This window comes from Meles meles, chromosome 7 (genome assembly GCF_922984935.1).
Source record: "Meles meles chromosome 7, mMelMel3.1 paternal haplotype, whole genome shotgun sequence".
Lineage (NCBI taxonomy): Eukaryota > Metazoa > Chordata > Mammalia > Carnivora > Mustelidae > Meles > Meles meles.
This window is the reverse complement of record NC_060072.1, coordinates 13829391-13851888: the sequence shown is the minus strand read 5'-3', so window position 1 is coordinate 13851888 and position 22498 is coordinate 13829391. Positions and strand designations below refer to the sequence as shown.

General features: G+C 50.4%; 1 protein-coding gene across 2 annotated transcripts in view; it reads right to left on the bottom strand.

Moving 5' to 3' along the window:
- Nucleotides 1-286: 286 nt before the first annotated feature.
- Nucleotides 287-22498, bottom strand: part of LARGE1 (LARGE xylosyl- and glucuronyltransferase 1) — a 525674-nt gene continuing 503462 nt past the window's right edge. For both annotated transcript variants that reach the window (XM_046013242.1, XM_046013243.1), the window contains exons 13-15: nucleotides 10978-11124; nucleotides 5297-5492; nucleotides 287-1796 (exon numbers count right to left, since the gene is read on the bottom strand). In XM_046013242.1, coding sequence (XP_045869198.1) covers nucleotides 1599-1796; nucleotides 5297-5492; nucleotides 10978-11124 — 541 coding nt within the window. In that variant the 3' untranslated portion in view covers nucleotides 287-1598. The remainder of the gene's footprint in view (nucleotides 1797-5296; nucleotides 5493-10977; nucleotides 11125-22498) is intronic.

Here is a 22498-nt window from a genome sequence, read left to right as displayed (position 1 = left end):
CGCTTGCTTTGCTGGTGATTACCAGGATTTACCTTGCTAGCATCTGCAATATAAAACATCTGGCTTTGGGGCTGAGACAGAAGCTGGACAGACTCTGAACGTGCTTTCAGGGTGAGAGTGTAAAGCGAGATCTAACCTCAGAAGAGGAGAAAACGTTAAGGTTCAAAGGATGAGAAAAATAAACGGGAGAACCGGAAGTGTAAGGTTGCCGTTCATGGGTCCTGCTCTCTACAGTGGTATATGTGTCTCGGCAGCTTCTTACAAGAGTGGGAGGGCGCGGGGAAGAAACAGTCCGGACTTTCATTTATTGAATGCAGCGTTCGCTGGTCACATTGCCAACTCAATACAAACAGCCCAGCCGAGAGTAGGGCGTGGACTCTTGTTCTCATCAATGTAAACACAACATTAATATTGAAGATTCAAGAAAATGGGTAAAAAGTCCAGTGTCTCCTCAATCCATGTAATGGTAAAGGTGCTTGCCTACCCTCTGGACAGGTCCCAGAGGGAGCCCGAGGCCGTGACCTCATCCCAGCCGCAGGGAAGCAGCACAAACACAGAGGAACCCAGCACAGTCTTCCTGATGGTCTCCAGATGGACACGTGGATCTTCAGAACTGGGCTTGTGTGTACTGCAGTTCTAAAGGCCTGAGAGGTCCGAACCTGCCGTGTATGCTGGAACAGTCCCTTCTGAGCCCTTTGCTCATGAACCAGTCATGGCCAATAGCAAATGCGACGGTCTTTGTATTTCCACAGTCTCCGTCTTAGACCCTGGATTCTGGAGAGCAGGGGATTCAAGGTCATGGGGGCCTCAGTGATAATCCTGAAGAAGGCTGCCCATCTTAAATAGTGGCTGAAGACTCTCATACTCCTTACGGGGCCACTGCTGACAGGGGTATGCTGGATGAGGCAGCCGATTCTCCTTCGGAGCCTTAAAAGATCAGGTTTTCTATTTTGGATTCCCAGACCAAAAACATACAAACAACCCCCCCCCCCAACAAAAACAAATCAAAGCAAAACAAGAGTGTCCTTGAGGATAAAGAACCAACCGACACCCCCCCCCCCCACCTCCAGGTCCCACCCAGTATAATGTCCCCATTGGGTTTTTTCAAATGGTTGGTTCAGATCATTGGTTTGCCTCCCACCTTGGATACGCGGCTAGACTGCAGGACAAAAAAAGAAAGTTTCCTCTGAACGAAGAGACAGTTTTGCTTTTATTTCCCAGGATGGCTAACCCCCAGCACCCTGACTTTCCTTTCTTAAAAAGCAATGAAAACGTCCTAAAGACCTGCTTGGTTTTGTGGCTTTGTGGTCGGATAACCCCTTTGCTCCTCTAACTCCTCTTTGTCCCATTCTTGAAGAGACTGTGCAACGAGCTGTTATTCCACATTCTGGGAATGCCAGATTGTGGAACAGAGAGGCGCTAGCTGGATCCTTGTCCCAGATCTCTGTAGTATGGGCAGCTTTGTTGGGCCAAAGAGACAAATAAAAACAAACCAAAAAAGCATTGCTCAATTTTGAGTTTGAAGGCTGGGCCCCAAACAGCGAGTGGTGTTCCCCCTGCAGAATAGGTCTCTCTCCCTAGTGGTGGGCTTCCTGGTGCTAGCTGTTGTTCTCAGCCGTGAGATATTTGAGGGCGGCAAAGCCGTAGCGGCGAGACATGTCCTGCTGGAACTCCTCCTTCAGGGTTTTGAGACAGATGCGGTATTGCTTGTTGGACCGGAACTTGGTGATGTCGAAGCTGGGGGCGTGAGGCATGTGGATCATGTAGGCATTGGGCAGCACGATGAACTCATATTCCTAGAAGATGAGAGCAGCGTGAGCACTTGCATGGACCTCCAGGAAGGTATGATAGATGTCCAATTGCATGACCAAATGACCAAGTGGATGAATGAAGAGGGGAACGACATCAGCAGGGAGGGGGTCATGGAGACAGAGCCATGCTGGAGAGGGACGGTGCAGAGCTCTTTGCATGGCTCTGGACAAGTTACCGGGCCTCTCAATGCCTTAGTTTTCTCATCTACAAAGTAAACATAATAATACCTACCTTGAAAGATGACCAGTCATGGATGGATAGTGCTGGGCAGAGCTCATGGCCCATGAAAGGGTCTTGATAAATGAAAGTATGTGCCCATGTGGTTGCTCTAGAGTGACCCGAGCCATGAGAGAAGCTCTTGCTCAATGAAATGATGTCTGTTTCTGGGATTTCTCATAGGACTTGATGAGATTTGACAGCCTCAACAGATTAGTACACAAGAAGGGACAAAAAAAGAATCAAGGGGGAAAAAAAAAGATCCCACTGGATGGAAACTCATTAAGAACAAACTGTAAGAGACTCTTAATCATAGGAAACAAACTGAGGGTTACTGGAAGGGAAGGGAGATGGGTGGGGGGATGGGGAAACTGGGGAATGGACATCAAGGAGGGCATGTGATGTAATGAGAACCGGGTGTTATATAAAAATGATGAACCCCTGGCCTCTACCTCTGAAACCAGTAATACATTATATGTTCATTGAGTTTAAATTAAAGAATATTTTAAAAAGAAATTAAAAAAAAAAAAAAAGAATTACTAGGACGCCTGGGTGACTCAGTCAGTTGAGAGTCTGCATTCAGCTCAAGTCATGATTCCAGGGTCCTGGGATTAAGTCCCACATTGGGCTCCTTGCTTGGCAGGGAGCCTGCTTCTCCTCTGCCTGCTGCTCCCCTGCTTATGCTCTCTCTCTGACAAATAAATAAAGAAAATCTTAAAAAAAAAAAAAAAGAATTACTAATGGGTATACTTGAGCAAAATAAAAACTAATTTAAGGAAAAAAAAAAAGGAACAAAGCTCTTGCCTACTCATCCTTATTGTAAGTCACAGCATCACAGAATAGCCTCCACTTGGCAGAATACAGATAAAAACTCAGACCAAAAATAAAATGCCTCCAAATAGCCAAAATAGGTGACACAAATTTAGGACCCGGAACTCCAAGGAGAACCCAGCACGCCTTCATCCAAACCCCATGATCTCTGATTTTGGACCTAATGTCTCAAAAGCTTTGGTCATCTTGTTCCCCAGCCCAAAGCAGATCAGAAGAAACCCTGAAAGGAAGATCACAATGGGGAAAGGTAGCTGGTCCAGATGGAGGGGCACTGACGCAACAAGAAAGGACCCTTGATGGTGAGGAGGGACAAGAACAACCCTGAGAAGAAAATGCAAGAGCCCCCAGAGCTGAACTGTTTGGGACTTGCCTCTGGGGACAAAGAACCTGAGCAATCCCACTAGCCCTACAGGTGCCAGATGACCTGTCAGGTATGTACTCGTTATATCTGGAAATCACTGGAAAAGGTAAAGTTATGTTTGGCTGTGCTACTGGCAAAGAAAGAAAAATAATCAAGAAATTTGCAGGAGTTCTGTCAAAATTGCATAAAATAAATAAAGCCTGCAGCTTGGGGCTGGAAAAATTCACTTTATTTGAACCAGTTCACCTCACCACACTGCTGGACACAAGAATATGACATTTCTTTTCCTTCAAACAGAAGCTGGGTAGACGGAACGTTTCTGTCTGTGAGCAGCACTGTACTCCCTCCAAGTATTATTGAAAAAATGGACATTAAAGGTCATGCTTCTGTCCTTAAAAATGGACACTATTTGGGGCGCCTGGGTGGCTCAGTGGGTTAAAGCCTCTGCCTTCGGCTCAGGTCATGATCCCAGGGGCCTGGGATCAAGCCCCACATCGGGCTCTCTGCTCAGCGGGGAGCCTGCTTCCTCCTCTCTCTGCCTGCCTCTCTGCCTACTTGTGATCTCTGTCTGTCAAATAAATAAATAAAATCTTTAAAAAAAAAGGACACTATTCTACAACCTTTCGTCTACACTGGTGGTTTGCAACCCTAGATGCTTATTTTTTTTTTTTAAAGATTTTATTTATTTATTTGACAGAGAGAAATCACAACTAGGCAGAGAGGCAGGCAGAGAGAGGGAGAGAGAGAGAGAGAAGCAGGCTCCCTGCTAAGCAGAGAGCCCGATGTGGGACTCGATCCCAGGACCCTGAGATCATGACCTGAGCCGAAGGCAGCGGCTTAACCCACTGAGCCACCCAGGCGCCCTGAAACCCTAGATGCTTACTAAAATCACTTGGGACTGCGTGCTTGGGTGGCTCAGACAGTTAAGTGTCTGCCTTTGGCTCACATCATGATCACAAGGTCCTGGGTTCGAGTCCTGCATAGGGTTCCTTGCTCAGTGGGCAGTCCACTTCTCCTCTGCCCTTCACCCCAACTTGTGCTCTCTCTCTCAAAAATAAATACATAAAATCTTTAAAAAATATCACTTGGGACTGCTCTCAAACATACTGGAACTGTTGGAAAGTAATCCAGGTGATTCCTAGGGCAGCCAGCACTAAGCATCTGACTTTTTTTTTTTTTGAATTTGAGGTGCTTCTGTTGAGAAATATTTACACTGTGCTCCATGAGGAGAAGCTTTAGAGAACAGCACACAAACAGAACAAAGGTGGGGTTGAGAGCCCCAGGCATCCTTCTCCTAATGTAACCAGAGTATCTTGTTTTGCTTTTGTTTATTTAACACTGGAGGTGATGAGCTGCAGCATGTCTGGCTTGCTGCATGTTTTTATAAATAAAGTTTTATTGGAACACAGCCACACCCAGGTTTAGATACTGTCTGTAGGTGAACTACAATAACAGAGTTGGGTAGTTGAAAAAGGAGACCCGTCAGCCCCATGGAGCCCCAAATCTACTATCTGATCCTTTGCTGAGAAAGCTTGCAGACACCTGGTATAACCTGTTAGAATTCTACTGGTTTCTTTTGAAGTAGGTGTTTATTGAGTATTAGTTGAATGAATGAAAGTGTTTCACAATGAAATATGGCCTGAAAATCATCACTTTATTTATAGGGTAGGATAATGAGCTGCGTCTCAGCCACATGCCTTCTTGTGTCCCTTATATGGAACTCAGAGAAACTTTTTTGCCAGTTATATGGCTCAAAGGTCAAATGATCAAGTGATGATTCTTTTTGTCCTCATTATCGAACTGGGTGAGGACAGGGAGTGAGAGAGATGTTTTGTCACAGGACACTCACACTTGCCTGGGTCCTGGCCGGAAATCCAACTCTCACTCAACAGTAGAGAAAGAGAACGGTTTGGGAATCAGTGGTCGTGAGACTTAGCACTGCCACGTTCTCACTTCCAGTCGCTGACCACATCTTATTCCCTCTCAGGGCTCTGTTCTCTGACCTCCAAGGTCCCCTTTCGGCCCTGAAGTCTACACTTTCTTCCCCCGTAGCTCCACAACATTCCATCCGCTCACCTGTGCGTCCAGTTCCATGATATGAGCCACCTTGTTCCAGCCAAAGCCCACAAACCTCCGGTCATACTCAGGGCAGTCCCTTCTCACGACAACGTACGGCTCGAAATCTGCCTCCCACTCAACACGGTAAGGCGTGGTGGCAGTCCGCCACTTGGCGAAGTTTGTGGGAGCGTGGCCTTTTGTCCAGACGTGGTACCTAGGTCACAGGGAGAAAAGCCATTGGGTGAAAGGAAGGAAACTCAGCTTCCCCAACTCTGCGGGTTGGGAGGAAGAAAAGGTATATGCAGATATAGTCATTGTGGATTGCACTGTGTCTCCCCAAAAGATAGGTTCAAGTCCCAACCCTTAGGACCTATGGATGTGACCTGTTTGGAAAGAGGGTCTTTGCAGATGTATCGAGATGAGGTCATAGTGGATTAGGGTTGGTTCTCATCCAACCACTGGTGTCTTTATAAGAAGAATGAAATGGGGGCGCCTGGGAGGCTCAGTGGGTTAAAGCCTCTGCGTCGGCTCGGGTCATGGTACCGGGGTCCTGGGATTGAGCCCCACATCGGGCTCTCTGCTCAGTAGGGGGTCTCCTTCCCCGCCCCCCGTCAACTTGTGATCTCTGTCTGTCAAATAAAGAAACAAAATCTTTAAAAAAAAGGAGGAAAGGTGGATATTGAGACACACACTGGGATGTGATGCCATGGGAAGGTGGAGGCAGAGATTGAAGTGATGTACCTACAAGCCAAGGAATGCCAAGGACAGTCAGCCTCCACCAGAAGCTGGAGAGAGGCAAGGAAGGATTCTCCCTGAGAGCCTTTAGAGGAAGAATGAACCTGCCAACACCTTGATTTTGGATTTCTGGCTTCCCCACCTATGAGAGAATACATTTCCATTGTGCTGAGCTACCCAGTTTGTAGTAGCTTGTTTTGACAGTCCTGGGAAACTAATTCCATCTGTTATTTACATCTGTCATAATGAGGAAACTCTCACAATGAAAGGGTAAGTGAATTCCTGGAGGGCTGTGCCGGGGAACACGGTGAGCCAGCCCTTGTAGCACGTTCTCCCCCTTGAGGCAAGACCCGTGGCTGCACCATTCCCATGGGTAGGTCACATCATCTTGCAAAAGGGACCCTGGTAGATGTAACTAAGGTTACTAATCAGTTGACCTTGGGTTAAATAAAGGGGAATTATTGGGGATGGGGAGTGGCTGGCCCTGGCCAAATCCTGAAAACTTTTAGATCTGGAAGAGAGCAAAGAGCCACGTGTGAGCTGCCTGTAGGAGCCACGTGGCAAGGAGCCATCAGGGAAATGGTGACCACAGTCCTCCACATGCAAGGAAAGGAAGTCAGGGAGCCTAGAGGAGCATAGCACGCTCTGGAGGAGAACTGGAACTTTGCCCCCACCTTGACTTCAGCCCAGTGAGGCCCTGAGTGTAAATCTAGCCATCCCGTGCCCAGATCTCTGACCCTCAGGGACCGTGAGATAATAAATTTGTATTGTGTCAAGCTTCTAAATTTGTGGCAGTTCATTATAGAGCAACAGAAAATGAATACAGTCATATAACAACAATCATAGTAAGCTAACATTTATGAAGCACTTGCTATATAAGGATTATATTGTATCTATGGCTTAAAATCCTTTTTTTTTTTTTTTAATTTGACAGACAGAGATCACAAGTAGGCAGAAGCAGGCAGAGAGAGAGGAGGAAGCAGGTGAGCCGTGAGCAGTGAGCCTGATGCGGGGCTCCATCCCAGGACCCTGGGATCATGACCTGAGCTGAAGGCAGAGGCTTTAACCCACTGAGCCACCCCGGCGCCCCATACCTTAAAATTCTTAAAACCTACTCAGTATCAAGTTACAAACAGCAGGCTGGAGCTGGGATTCAAACCCAGATAGTCTCGCTCAAGGGCCAGGACCCTGGATCACTATGCTGGGTGATCTCTCCGTGTCCCCGGCACCCACACTCTCTGGCCTCTTCAGAGCAGAGAGTCAGTGATTGGACACGAAGCTGAACAGATTGATGAACAAATAATCTCAAAACCTGACGGGTACCTACGACAGAGGGCGGGGAGTGGGGCAGGCATCGGCCTCTGGAAGCTACAAAGAGGTGGGAGGAGCCTGGGAGCCACATGGAACAGCATACCTGGTCCAAGAGCAAGAGGCTGGGGCAAAAGAACATTGTAGAAAAAGATAATATGAAAGGTGGGACCCCAGCAGCTTAGGGAGCTTCAGGGAGAAAGGAGCTCACAGTTCGGGGTCCCACCTCCACTCAGGGAGGCTCTAAAGCACGTGAGGGTTAAGTGAGAGCCGGTGGGCAGTGTGGCAGGTGGAGTCTTCTGGTAGGGGACGCGGCCACTTGCTTACTCCGTGTCTTCACCCCTGAGGCTGGACCTCCCCGGGACCCTTGCGCACTGCCCACTGGCCAACCTGTGGCCCTTCAGTACGCTGTGTCGCTGGGCGACACGGCCGGGCTGGCAGAGGGCAGGGACTGGAATCCCCAGCTCCACGGATTCAGCAAGTGCCACAAAACCACGGTCCCACGATTGGAAAGAACGTAAGAGGCTGAGTAATGCCACCTGCACAGAGTGTGGAAAGGAGGGATACCGCAGGAAGTCGGGATTAAGCCAAGAATCAGGCCAGGAAGGAGCTGATTTTCCATTCGTGAACTAGCCCGACAGGCGGTCCTGACACCTGACACTTGCGAGCCGGCCCAGCACCACCAGTGGCTCAAGCTCGGCACAACAGGGCCACGGCGCCGGGCTTCAAACCCACCCCTGTCACTTAGGAGCGGAGGACCTGGGTCAGCAGAGCATTTAGATTAGTCTTTACTTCCCTCTTGTGTCCCCTGGGGAAAAAAACACCTATCTTGTTGAACGGCTGGGGAACTGACATGAGGAAATGTTTATAAAGAGCTTGGCACAGTGCTGGCATACAGGAGGCGCTCAATAAATGCTCCTTCCCTAAGAGGCACTTTAACAAGGCGGCTAAAAACAATGGCTCTGGAGCCTGCCTGTCCGGGTAGGAATTCTGTCTCTCAGCAGGTGTAGAAAATGTACCTAATTCCTCTGCTCCTTTGTTTCCTTCTCCAAGCAAAATTATTAATAATAATAATTGTTCATTTCCTTCTCTTGTAAAACAGAATCATGCCCATGTCACAGATTTATGACGTGGTGTGAATTCACATGAGGCACCCAGAGCAGGAGCTGATATACAGTGATGCCTCCGAAAGGGAAGATATGCTCATTACTCCCTCTCGTTTGCCCTAGATACGATGTCAATTCGCAGGGGTCTTACTCTCCGTGGTGTCAATGTATCAACAGCCACCTTATTCAGAATGCAAACCTTTGTTTTGGCCTTGTGTGAGACAGCGGAAGCAGAGAGGGGGAAGGGCAGCTGGGTCAGTCCTGTCCCCCTGGGTGGGGGCGTGGGTGCAGCTTCCATGAGCTCGGCCCAAAGATGGACAAGCATGCCGCACGGCTGGTCAGCACAGAACAGGGTGATGTTACAGTTCACCTGCCACGAGAGCTCGCGGCCACCTGATTCCGCCCCCCGGAACCCACCATCAGTCCAGGGGACTCACTGGTTCTGACACCATCAACACCAGGTAGCCTCAAAACAACAGAGACAAAACAGTTTCCTGGATGCGGCATGTGGGGTGCCACTCCGGAGAGATCTGGGGGCACCCTGCTTTAGCAGTCGTTCTCAGACTTGAGCTGAATATCAGAATCGCCTCAGAGACTACGGCTTAGCCCATCACTGGGTCCCACCCCCAGAGTTTCCGGTCCAGGACATCTGGAACAGGGCTTGAGACCTGAGACTTCTACGTTCCCAGGGGACGCTGATGCTACTCATCCAGGGACCCCGCTCTGAGGACCTAAAGGACCAGCAGGGGTGGGGATGATTTCTCATTCCAGCCGCAGTGGAAGGGGGTCTCCGCTGCAAGGAGACATGAGAGCTCATCATTTGGAGGGAAGGTGACAAAAGCAATTTCTCGGAGGGAAGGAAGGTCTGTAATTTAGCACTTGACCTTGTGCGTTGTGAGCTGTGGCCAGAGCAGGAATCCTGGAAACGGCAGGCCAAGCCCCAGCTCTCTTGCCCAAAGACATGGCCTTGAAATGAGTTCTCAAATCACCTGGGGAAGGAGATGGAAGGAAAGAGACCCTGGAAATCTGCCTGGCATGAAGCCATCAGGCTATGGTGTCTGTGGGAGGCTCAGATGAAGATCTGGTCTCAGAGTCTCATTTTTTACCTGCATCTATCTCAGATTGGTAAGAACATTCAGGACTCAGTCCAATGGGATCTGAGTTAAAAGCCTGGGCTCTGCAGCTCCTCAGACCTGGACTGAACGCAGGTTCTGCTGTGGACTGGTGGTGTGACCTTGGGTAAGTCATTTGGCTTCTCAGAGCCTCAGTTTCTTTATCTGTAAAAGGGGGATGACAGTACCTGCCCCAGATTTGTTGTGCGGATTACATGGGCTGATGACAGTGCCTGGCACAAGTTACATAGTCAACAAATTGGAGTTAATTCTTTCCAAGAAGAAAGAAGTCTGGGTTGGGAGAGGTGATTAAACCATCTCAGGTCACTTTCTAGAATTCTGGATAGAGGAGGAAGGCTGGGGTTGGAGTCCTGGCTCCAGCAGGACCCTTCCAGTCCTCAGTTTATCTGCTTAAAATGTGAAAAAGGATCATCTCTGAACTGTTGAACAAATAACCTATCCATAAGGTTACTTTCCCAAAATAAAGTTTGTTTGCGAAAACCTTCTAGAAACTTCTAGTAACTTAATAGTAGTGTGGAAGCCGAAGTTATTATTACAACCTTTTCAATAAAATTCGGATTGCCTGGAAATGTATGGTTTTTTTTTACTCAAAGGCAGTGGGGACCATTCTTTCTCTGTTCAAAGTGGTGGTTTCTCTTTAAAACAGGAGCAGATGGGAGCACTGGCTCTCTCTTCAGACTACTCTGTTAAGGGACCGGGAAGGACCCCTACGTCCCGCAAGGGCACTAAATGCCACAGCCTGTTCCCAGGAGTCGGAACCCATTCTCACCTGCACCGTCGTACACACTCCCTGGGCATTTTGGACAGATGGCAGGGTAGCTCCCCTGCGATGCTCCCACAGGACTGATTGGAGCATCAGGCAAATGAGGGGCTTGTTTAAAAATCGTCACTCAGGCAATGGGAAAGTCAGTGCCCATCTGCCGCGTCCCACCCTGGAGTCACCTTAATGCCATTAGCTGATGAAGCTACAGGCACTCATCCTAGGCCTGAGGACCGCGGAGTACAGACCACTCCCCCGCAAAAAGGAAAAAGGGAACAGCAACCACGGTACTAATAGGTCGAATCCACTTCCCAGGTGAATGAAGGAGCAAGCGAACCAAAGACAGAATTCAGACAGGAGACAGGATCGGGAACCTATTGCTGAGTAAAGTACAGAAAGGGTAAGCTGACTTCCTATCTGACATCTGGTCCTTCCATCTGGATACAGGACACCCCCCACCCATGTATGAAACAAAGCCACATGGCATGTGGGAAGAAAGAATATTCCAAAGATGTAGTTGGGGACCAATGGCGCTTTTTCTGGCCTTAAAATGGTCTAAGGTAGCAGTGAACTTCTGGGCCAGCAGCTCTGGTGCCTGATTTCCGGGGACAGGAAGGCCTCGGATGCCTTCCAGGGGACAGCACTGAGGCTACTCACCTGAATGTGAAGAGAGTGCCCATGTCCAGCATTGACAGCAACTCCGCTTTCGACTTGGGAAAAGACAGCCGGTAGCGCAGTGTCTCGAATGCAGGGACGATCATCGCCTTCTTGGTGTTGGCAAGGTCGAGCTGGATGACAGACTTCCTGAAAGGAGAGGGCAGGCAGAGACACGGTGCCCGTGAGGCCAGGCAGAGAGGCCTTTCCCACGTGCGGGCAGGGAGGGGGGCACAGGGGGGGTAGAGGACAGAAAGCCCAAGTCCAACTCTCAGCTTAAAGATGGGGAAACTGAGGCTCAAGGAGGCCAAGCAGCTTGTCCAACTGAGTGGTAACTCCTGAGTAGTAACTCAGAAATCCAGGGAAGAAAACTTGTCTCTGAGCCAAAAAGTAGAGTCTCCCTGGAGAGTGAACCAAGGGCAGGCCAGATAGGGGGGCTGGGAGACCCTCCCTCACTTTTACAGTGTCGCTGTCAGAGCCAAGCACAGAAGGGTGGTCTCCAGGGACTCACAGCCTGCAGGGTCCACTGGGCTGGCTATCCACTCCTGCACACTGGCCACACGGGAGCGTCGAACAGCAAGATGATGACTGGATCACCAACCTGGATATTTCTAGGTCCCATTTCTTGGACTTCTCAACCCCCTGAATCCCCCAGGCTGAGCCTTTAAAGTCGCCAGACCTGCCCCATGCAGCCAGCACCCAACACGACAGAGCTCACACCCCACGCGAGGGGGGTCATTCTCCATGTGCTTCTTCACTCCCACCTTTGAACCTGGCCTTCTGCTCTACTCCTCTGAGATCCAGCTCCTGCCCTTCTAGATTTGTCTGCCATTGCCCAGCTCTGCGGGCATCATTTTGAAAGGGAGAAAGGCTCAGGGAGGGACACAGAGCAGGAGGCTTGTAATGAACACAGACGGGGTTTGAATCCTGGTTCTGTCACTTGATGAGTCTTGCTGTACTGGGCAAGTCATTTAGCTTCTTACTACCTCAGGTTCCTCCTTCCTAAAATGGTGCCATGATGTCTCCCTCCTGGAGCTGTCGTGGAGGCCAAACAAGGTAGCATAAATATAAATACCATTTGGCACACCTGGTACATGGCTGGCTTGCAGCAACACGTGGTCACTATTCGACCACAACATGATCCTTATTTCCTGGCTTGATTTCCCAACGATCCCTTTTGGACATGACTTTGGTACTCCATTCTTGCTTCCTGCTCAGACCACCGACTCTTGGGTCTCCATGCCAGAGAGGGCTATTGGCTTATCATCTCGAAGTAGAGCAAGCAGTCTTCCTTAGGGTAATCAAGGCACTGGAAGGCAAAATACTGAAAGACGTAGCCTTCCATAGCAATATGACTTATCGCTATCGTATTACTAAAGCCACTTCACCCTGAACTTGTATGTAAGCAGGGATGAGTCCATGAAGGGGAGTCATGCTACCACGAAGGAAAACTGTGTCAGCCAAGGCCAGTGAGGGGTAAGAACGGAGTGGCAGTGTGAGAAGGACGAAGTAGGGTTTGGTATCCATGAATGATGAGGTCGGAGGAAGGACAGGTCTCAGAAGCCTGCCTTGGGGAAGGGGTGGCCTCAGTGCCGCCTGACAGGGCATGGCTACGATGGGGAAAGTCATTTTAGAATCTCTGAATAGCAGTTGTAATGCATTGTTTATAATTAGGCTTATGTTAACTATACACCAAATGATGTATGACCCTGATGTCACTATTTCTGGGGAGACTCCAAGGATGACACCTAGATAGAATCTGGGTGAGCTATATTTAGCCAGTTGGAGGACGAGTAGCCCGAGTCAGCCTGCTTTGGTCTGCATTCCTCTCCTGCTTTGTCTCTCTGAACAATGACTTCCCCATTTCCAAACACCGGGGATTCCCTCACCCGTGGCCAAGCATTCTCTTCTCAATCCTGTATTAGACACAGGCAGAACGGGGGCTCGCCACCTTTCCTCCAGGAAAACGGGATACCTTATCTATTGGTTCTGGGTGTCGGGGGTGGGCCACAGGGGTTTAGAGGATATCCTTGAACTCAACAGATGGCAAAGCCCCTGCAGCCACCAGGAAGGAGGGAGCGGAGAGGCACCCCAGCACGGATGGGTGGCTGCTATTCATTCAACAATTCCCGAGCACACCTACTATATGCCAGGTTCCAAGCTAGGCACTTGGAGCCACAGAATGAACAAAACAGCCCAAGTCCTTCCTGCCTGGTATTTACATTCTTGTCGCAAACATCTCAGGATGCTGAAAGCCCAAGATTACATTTGCAGCTAATTATGTTAAGATAATTGGGAAAAGCGTGGGAGGCCACCAGCACTGAACCACAAAGGGCTGGGCAAAACGTATGCACACACCCACAACAGAGGTCTGTGGGTGCCCATGTGTCTTTCTCTGTCACTATTATAATCACGTTACAGTAGCCACTTCTCAGACTGCCCTGCTCAAAGATGATTCTTTTTCTCACGGTCCCTGCATGCAGAAACAGCTCTGGGAACACGGCCAGGGCCATGTTCAGGGGGAGACACTTAACTCAAGCCGAGCAAATCAGTTCCTCACTCCTGGAAATCTGAACAGAGATGCCGAGACTGGAAACCAAAGGGCTGACATCCGCTAATGTCAGGCAGCACTCTAGAGGCTTCCGAACTTCGGCTGCAGAGGGACCCAGAGCTGTCCGGGTTAATTACGGTCTCAAGTATGGGTTTCCCAAATTCTACTTTGGTGCCATAAGAAATACCACTCAATTTTTTTTTTTTTTTTGGTCCGTTTTCCTTTGACTCCATTTCATTTCAATGAAGCTCCCTACCGCAGATCTCTGTTGCTTGCAACCAAACCACCCCGACTGGTATCTCGCAAGGCCCACAGAACACAGACCAAGCAAGCAGCATGCCTTAAAAAAACGCAGCCCGAGGAAGTCTTATTTCTGTCTGCAGAGAGAGCATCAGATCCTGGAGTGTCTTCTAAAATTCCCTTTAATCTCTCTAAAACACAGACTGCCACAAGGATGGATCTGTCACTAGATAGGTCCATTTCAGATTCAGTCCGAAGAGGTTTGGATATTGATATCCTGAGTGGATCTCATTATGAACTCGTTTCAGCAATAAAATGGTTTCAGGATACTGACTCCGAGCACAACTGCTCATTGAGCTGGCAACGACATAGCTCAGGCCCTTCTGCACAGTTTCCTGTTGGGATAACCTTCCCTTGCTGGGGCTTTGCTGACCACCTAGGGAGGCACAACGTGCCTTCACATTTATCTGGAATGGGAGTCCTGCAGGAGACAGAGTGTTTCATTTGCAGAATCTTCCCAGGAGACTGCCTAGACTGGGAGCCAAGAGATGTGAGTTTTGCAGCCAGCCTGGACAAGTTGAGTGACTTTGAGTCCCTTCATGCATCCCTTTTAGAAGGCTAAATCTAGATTATTAACGCTGAAGATTCTGGAAAGTAATCTGGTGCAGAAGCAATCAGACACATTTGGCTTCTAGTTCTGACTCTATGGCTCTTCCTAGAGTCACTTGAGCCATCCCGAGTCTCAGAGTTCACGCTCTTGTTAAATATTTTGGTGAGGAAAAGCACAGTGCACATGGAAGTTCTTGGTGCAATGCCCAGCACACATTAAGCACCACGTGTATGATGGTTCAGCCTCTCATGGCTGCTTTTATGGGTTAACTTGGCTAGGCCAGGGGGCCAGCTGTTTGGTCAAACACTCTTCTAAATGTTGCCATGAAGATATTTTGTGGCTATAATTAATGTTTACAGTTAACTCTAAATAAAGGCCCCTGCCCGCAACAATTTGGGTGGGCTGCATCTAATCAGTGGAAGGATGTCAGAGCCAACTCTGAAGCTTTCCTGGAAAAGAAGAGATTCTGCCTCTGGACTGTAACATCAAAATCCTGCCTGAGTTTCCAGCCTGCTGGCCTGTCTTATGGATTGTCAGTCCTCACAGTTCCTTAAAAGAACTCTCCACTTGCTGGTTCTGCTTCTCTGAAGAATCCTGGCTGCCCAAGACCCTTTCAAAAATATCCCAAACCTGCTGTGAAGTGTGTAAACCTGGGAATTCACAGACTTGTACCCCTGGGGATAAAAATACATTATATGTTTATAAAAAATTTAAAAAAAAATATCCCAAACCTACTACTACATTTGTGGACTGAGGAACTCTTACCTGAAGCACTTCAGGCTGCCGCTGGTAAAACAGAGAGCACAACAAATACACATGACTTGGAGCCTGCTGGCCCTGGGTTCAAATCCTGCCTGCCACTCTCTTATGACCTTGGGCACAATATTCAACTTCTCCTGGTTACAGGTTCTCCGGAAATAAAATGGAGATGATAACCCTTATCAACCAGGGTTGCTGAAAGGATAAAGCAAAGCAGTCGCTCTAGAGCCTGATCCAGTGCCTGACTTAGCATAACTGATTAACAAATGAGCCCTTCCCCTTTCTGGCTCAGTTTACAGGGGGCGGGGGCAGGGGGCTACTGCCGGAGATGGGTGAGAGCAGAGGAGCCAAGAAAGGCAACAGACTCTTACAACCAGAGCAGGATTTTATTGCCAACCTGCCTATCTCTGGAAACAGTGTATCAGATCTTAGTCTCCAGCCCAGTCTCTGGATCCTTCTTCGTGACAAAAGCTATTCAGACGCGGCAGGCAGAGTAACTTTGGCCCCTCTAATCTGGTGGAGGCGGAGTGAGCGGGACTCGGTGCAGGGACCGAGCGCTGGGCAGTGTCTGTCTTCCAGCCCCCCAGGCCTCCTGCACAGCTCCCCTCAGTGTCTCCTTCCACTTACTCAAGTGCGCAAATAGTTCACAGCATGTTTGGCTCCCACCTGGGAAAAGTGACGAGTAAGGGAGAGAATGTGAATGAGGATTCCTATACCAACTGAGGAGGTGGCCAGGGGCCGACTGGAGGCTCACATGGGCTCGGTGTTATGTCAAAGACACAGCACAAAAGGGACGCTGTGAGGAAGACGGGCTTCCTGGGCTTTAGAATGACCAATCCCCAAGACTGATCCTGGCAGCGGGTCGTGAGTGCGCACCCCCCACCCCCAACACACAACCCTCCCTCCATCTCTACCCTTTCCACCCCATCCTCTGCCCTCGAGACAGATCTCTGTCACCAAGGCAACAGCCCAGGTGCCAGGCATGATGAGACTGCAGAAAAGCATCTCAGAGAAGTAAGGAACAATGGTGTGCGGCAGACCTCTTCTGACTTCAGGGCCACAACAAGGGCGCAGGCTGCCCTAGTTCGCCTTCTGGACGATTACTTGTCCTCTCTCTTCTGCCTTCTGAGTCTGTGATGATGGGGGCTGGTGACAACAGCATTGATCTCACTGGGGGTCTGGGGCCAAGCAATCCCCAGGCCCTGCAGAAGAGAAGCACTCCGTGCGCACTGGCCGTGATCATGACTGCCCGTCCATCCTCTGGCGCTGGCTCGACCCGATCGCAAAGGCCGATGTCAACGCCGGCCAAGGCTCCTCCTGTTTGTTTCCTCACTCACTCCGCCACATGCCAGGCACTGCACGGGCACTCGGGAGACATCAGTCAATACAACCGGCAGAAATTCCCGTCCGCGTGGGGCTGATATTTCCGGAAGGAAGCCAGTACAGTAAGTGAATTACAGAGTATGTCGGAAAGCCAGAATTTCTGGGAGGGAGAACAGAGCTGGGTCGGGGTGTGCGGAATGCCAAGGGTGGGGAACCGGTTGCAGTCTGAGACAGGGTGGTGCAGGTCGGCCTCACAGAGAAGGGCAGGCAGTAGGGGAGGGGGCAGTCATGTTGCTTTCCGGGCCAAGAGCTTTCTTGGCTAAGGAACAGACAGTGCAAAGGCCCTAAGGGAGGACAAGAGCACAATAAGGGACAGGGAGAGTCCTTAAATGGGCCAGAGAGGCAGGCGGGGAGAGAGAGCTACAGGCCATATGAAGTCTCGTAGATCCCTGAAGGTAGAGGGGAGCGAAAGAATGCCACCATTCTCTCCTCCAAAGCTGTCCATGTCCTAATCCCAGAAACCTGGTGATTTATGGTAAGTAGGTAAGTGGGACTTTACAGGTGTGATAGAGGATGCTGAGGTGGCAAGATGACCCTGAGTTATTTGAGGGATCACAAGGGTCTCGATAGGAGAGAGGCAGGAGGGTCAGAGTCAGAAAGGAGAAGGGACGATGGAAACGGAGGTGGGGCTGATGTGGCCACGAAGTCAAAGAAATGGATGACCCAGAGGGCAAGAAACATTCTCCCGTAGAGCCTCCAAAAAGAACGCAGCCTGTGGACCCCATGATTTCAGCCCCGTGAGACCAGTTTCCGATTCTGACCTCCAGAGCTGTGAGATAAAACATTTCTGCTGTTTTCAATGGCCACGTTTGTGGTAATTTGTTATAGCAGCCATAGGAGACCAATACAGAGGTCTTGGGATTTTACTTAGTGAGACGGGGAACCACTGGGGACCCTGAGCTAGGGAGAGGAGCTGCTTTCTGTATTGAAGAATGCCTCTGGCTGCCGTGTTGGGAACAGATTGCTGTGTTGCATGGGTAGAAGCAGGGAGATCAGTTAGGGGGCTCCCAGGCTACTACGGCTGAGCTAGCATGGACCGTGATAGTCACATGAAGGTGAGAAGAACTGGCCTGGTTCTAGAGCCAGCAGGATTTCCTTACCCTCTGGGAGTGGGGTGTGAGAGTGGACAGGAGATGATGCAAGGCTCTTGGCTTGCATCAGGGGAAGACTGAAGTGGCCATCAAATGAGACGCCAGTGTGAGCTTTTTGGAGAAGATGAGACTTGGGTTTTGAACAGTTGCCTGAGATGCTTGAGAGAACAAGGCAGAGACGAAGAAGACCACTGGACAGACGAGTTTTGAGGTCAAGAGACAGGGCTGGGTGGGGATATTTTGGGGATCAGTGGCAAGTGCATTTAAAGCCACGAGACTGGGTGGGGGGGTTGTGCCTGGGTGGCTCGGTGGGTTAAAGCCTCTGCCTTCGGCTCAGGTCATGATCCCAGGATCCTGGGATCGAGCCCCGCATCAGGCTCTCTGCTCAGCCTGCCTCCCCCTCTCTCCCTGCCTGCCTCTCTGCCGACTTGTGATAAAAAAAAACAAACTACAAGACTGGACAACATAATCGAGGGAGGGTAGGAGGAGAAGAGAGGCAGCCACCGATGAGAACTACAGGGAGGGACTCATAAGGTCAAAGAACCACCTGGAGACAGGCATGCACTTCAGTAAGCCAAGAGGAAAGAAATAGAGGGGCCGTCGGCAGATGGTGCGGAGAAGTCAAGACGAGAAGTAGAGGCTGACCACTGGATTTTGGCAATGTGGCTTCTTCCTTGATCACAGGCACCTGGAACAGGATATGAAGCAGCAGCTAAGACCAGCTAGCGGGTAGGCATGAGGCTATGGCCATGTGGAGAGGCATTCCCCTAGTCCTGCAGAAACGAATCAAGTCAGCGTAAGAGCAGGGTCAAATCGTTCATCAGGAGTGGGATCCCGTCACCACACTGGCCCCGCATCCCCCATCTGGAGTGCCACCAGCAGTCAGAGGTGGGGTCAGCTACAGTGGAAGCAGGAATGCTTACTGGGACCAAGGTCACCGACCAAGAAACAGGACCTTCTACTCGGCAAAAGTCATGAGTATCTTGTCACGAGTATCTTGGCTGTAAAAAACATTTAGTTTCACCTTATGTGATTAGAGTTTGGACAGAATTGACCCACATGATGCCGAGGAGATGAAATAAGTCAAACTTCCTAATTCCCAACCTCTCAGCAATGGGCTGGCAGCCCAGAGAGGGGGGGCATGTTGCCCCGCTGGACTGCTCTGGGGTCCCACGGTCACGCTTGCTTGAAAATGGGACTTGAGTTACGTGCCAGTTTCCCGCAAAGGCTTAACGGACTCTTGCCTCTCTACTTGCATGCATCGACTCTATTCAGAATTCCCTGAAACGAACGCTTCCTTTCTCATGGGTGTGGGCTTGGACACTGGCAACTCAACTTGGTGTCACCTTCAGGGAAACAAAATGAGAGAAATCATCTCCCTCTGATGTAGATAAAAATGAGAAAGCACAGTCAAGTTTAAAACAGAAAAAAATGGTTTTGCAATGATCTCCTGTTTCAGTCTGTCTATATCTCAGGTGTGGGGTGGGGGGTTGGTGGCAGAGGGAAGGCAGACCTGGATAGCTGCAGGGATGGGGTAGGCAGGCTTGTCGAGGGCAGTGGACGCCAGGCTTTAGCCTTGGGGGGGGGGGGAATGGCAGAGGGTAGGATGAACCAGGACCCACACCCGTCACCGCGAAGCTCTTTAACTCTCGCCGTGTGGCAGCCACGCGCGATCACGGCATCCTCCGTGTGGCCAGACGGTCTGATGGTCCAAGAAGAGCCGACTGAAACTACTTACACAGATTTGAGGGCCAAATCTCTCCCAGGGGAACGCCAGTGTCAAGGGAAGCCGAAGAGTAAGAAACAGAGCGTGATCTTTTAGACAACAGAGATCCTGTCTTCACCACTGCGCTAATTGTGGGATCATGAGCAATTTGCATAACTCTCTGGGCTTTTGTCTTTTTTTTTTTTTTTTATTTGACAGCGAGCGAGAGAGAGAGACCACAAGTAGGCAGAGAGACAGGGAGAGAGAGAGAGGGAAGCAGGCTCCCTGCCGAGCAGAGAGCCCGATGTGGGACTCGATCCCAGGACCCTGAGATCATGACCTGAGCCGAAGGCAGCAGCTTAACCCACTGAGCCACCCAGGCACCCATTGTTTTCTTATCTTGATAATAAATATTTCTCGGACTTGGTTATTAAGAGAACTAAGATAATATGCTCATTAATGGGTATCTATGAGACCAGACATACACACGGAGTGCAGAGCTGAATCCAGACAGAACCTTGGTCTGGACCGAGCTCAAAGTGCAGGGAGGGAGGAAGACAGGAGTGTCTTCTCTGCTCTCTGGAGCAGAGATCCCCACCGTTTTCTAAGCAGCAGGAGTTGGGGGTCTGTGGAGGGTTTTTTTTGTTTGTTTTTTTTAAAGATTTTATTTATTTATTTGACAGGTAGAGATTACAAGTAGGCAGAGAGGCAGGCAGAGAGAGAGGAGGAAGCAGGCTCCCCGCTGAGCAGAGAGCCCGATGTGGGGCTCGATCCCAGGACCCTGGGATCATGACCTGAGCCGAAGGCAGAGGCTTTAATCCACTGAGCCACCCAGGCGCCCCTGTGGAGGGGTTTCTAAATATTTGCAAAGCTCTGGAAAGAAAGCACACAGGATTTGGGAGAACTGAATTTCTTAGAAATGCCCGGGACACCATTGGTGGTCGATATGGGGTAATAAAGGGTGCTTGTGTCTACTCAGTACCAAGCCCCTTAAGCACGTTAGATGCTTTACTTCTTTAATCTTCTCTACTTCGTTCATCACTGCTACGTGTGCCAGAGGCACTAGTATTTCCGGGTTTACTGATAAAGTCATGAGACCCCCAAGAGGTTCAGCAATTTGTCTTTTAACCCAGCTGGCAGGGGCACCCACCATCATCCTACCATCATCCTTAAGGGAAGAAGGCAATCATTGTGTTCGTCAAGGCTGCGCCAGCGTAGGAATAACTGGGAGAGATCATCAATCACGGGCTCTATCTGAGTCAAGTCTGTTAACGCAACTGAAGCAATGAGCCTCTTGGAGTCCACCTTGGGTCATGGCAGCTGATAGAAGAGTGGTTTGGGGCCAGAAAGGAGGCACACGGCCAGAGGCTACAGCTCGCACACTTATCTCCATGGCAGGTCCTGTCTCACAGCAGCGAGGGGGTCGGAGGACAGCATACAGATGGCGTCGGGAGAGGTAGAGACATGCGCACCGACCTGCTGGCTGTCCTGGGCCTCCTTCATTGGTGATTTGCTTTTTTCAAATGAGTGGAATCTGCCACTGAACCCCTGGACCTCGCCAAGGTCAGTAGGGTCCCCTCATGGTCAAATGTGGCAGATTGGTCCGTGCTCATCGTCCTCACCTCCTCTGTCCTTGGTGCTGAGACCGCTCCCTCCACCTTTAGCCGGAGAACTCCATCCCAGAATTCTGGAGAGCATCTTCCCACGTGCTACGGCTTGGATCAGGGAATTGCTGTCAGCTCAGCCCTTGTGGTGCTGGTTACCATCTGGGCACCTCCTGTAGCCTCTATGCTTTGGGCAGGGGTGGTCGGATCCTCGATCTCTGTCCATGCGAACTTCTGCTCCCGTAACAGAATGGGCTGAGCTGGTATTTGTAGAGGTGCAGTGAGTGGCCGAGGCCAGGTCTGACAAGGGACGTGCTGCTGGGCACCACGGGCTGAAGACCCTGGGGCTGCTGTCACAGGAGAGGAGGCCCATCATTTCTCGGAGCCCCGGATTGGCAGAGCCCAGTCCAAGGTCAGAGAGCACGCTGTTTAATCAAAGCCGAGCTCTAAGGAATCAAGCGGTTCTCACAAGTTCCCGGAAACGGAAGTGAAAGTTATATTAAAAGTGGATGGGAGGGGCGCCTGGGGGGCTCAGTTGTTAAGCGTCTGCCTTCAGCTCAGGTCATGATCCCAGGATCCTGGGATCGAGCCCCACATTGGGTTCCCTGCTCCTCGGGAAGCCGTTCTTCCTCTTGCACTTTCCCTGCTTGTGCTCCCTCTCTTGCTGTCTCTCTCTCTGTGTCAAATAAATAAATAAAATCTTAAAAAAAAAAAAGAGGGTGAGAGGCAGGATAGCAGTTTGTGCTGGAGTGCACAACTGTTTCAGACCCCAGAACGGCCTCACTCTTTCTCTTAAGGCTCTGTGTGCAGCCCGCTGCAGGAGCTTGGCTCCCAGCCCCTCTCCTACCCACTCTGTTGGCTTTGATGACATCCCCTGGACATCCGGCTAGATCGCCTTTGGGACCGGTTCTTTCGGGACTGTTCCACGCATGGCGATGGTGGGACATGGCAGTGGTAATAACACGCAGACCGACAGGTGCCAGGCTTGAGGTCAGCGGTGAACCGTGTTCGGGGCTGGGTTTCTGGCTCCAGCCCACAGGAGTCAAAGAATGCACAGGGAAGGAAGGAGTCAGTGTGTGGTCGGCACACGGAGACGAAGACGGTATGGTGAAGGCCGTCCTTTGGAAAGGACCGAGTTTCCAAAACTGGGTCGAAATTATAGTCTGGCCACTTAATCCAGGACTTTGGAGAAAACATACCATCCACATTTTCATCATCTTGCCTAGATAATGGGAACGAAGGCCCTGAGCCCTGAGTGGGTTGTCATGAAAAAGGGACCACATGTTGAGCACCCGACATGGCCCCCGGTGCACAGAAGGCGCTTCTCAAGCCCTCCTCCCCTCCACAGCCTGCTGTGCCTGCGTATTCTCCTGGCACGTTATCGGGGGGGACATGGGTAGGGGGCTGGGGTGACCCCTGCCAGGAGAGAAAGCCGAGGCACAGGCCTGAGACTCACCCACCCTTTTCTGATTTTCTGATTTCAGCTTCCTCTTGGAACGAGGGCGTGGGCAGGGTGCAAATGGAACCTGCGAGTGAGCCGGCTGGTGGTGAGGAGCAGTGGGTGAATGTGGCCACAGATGT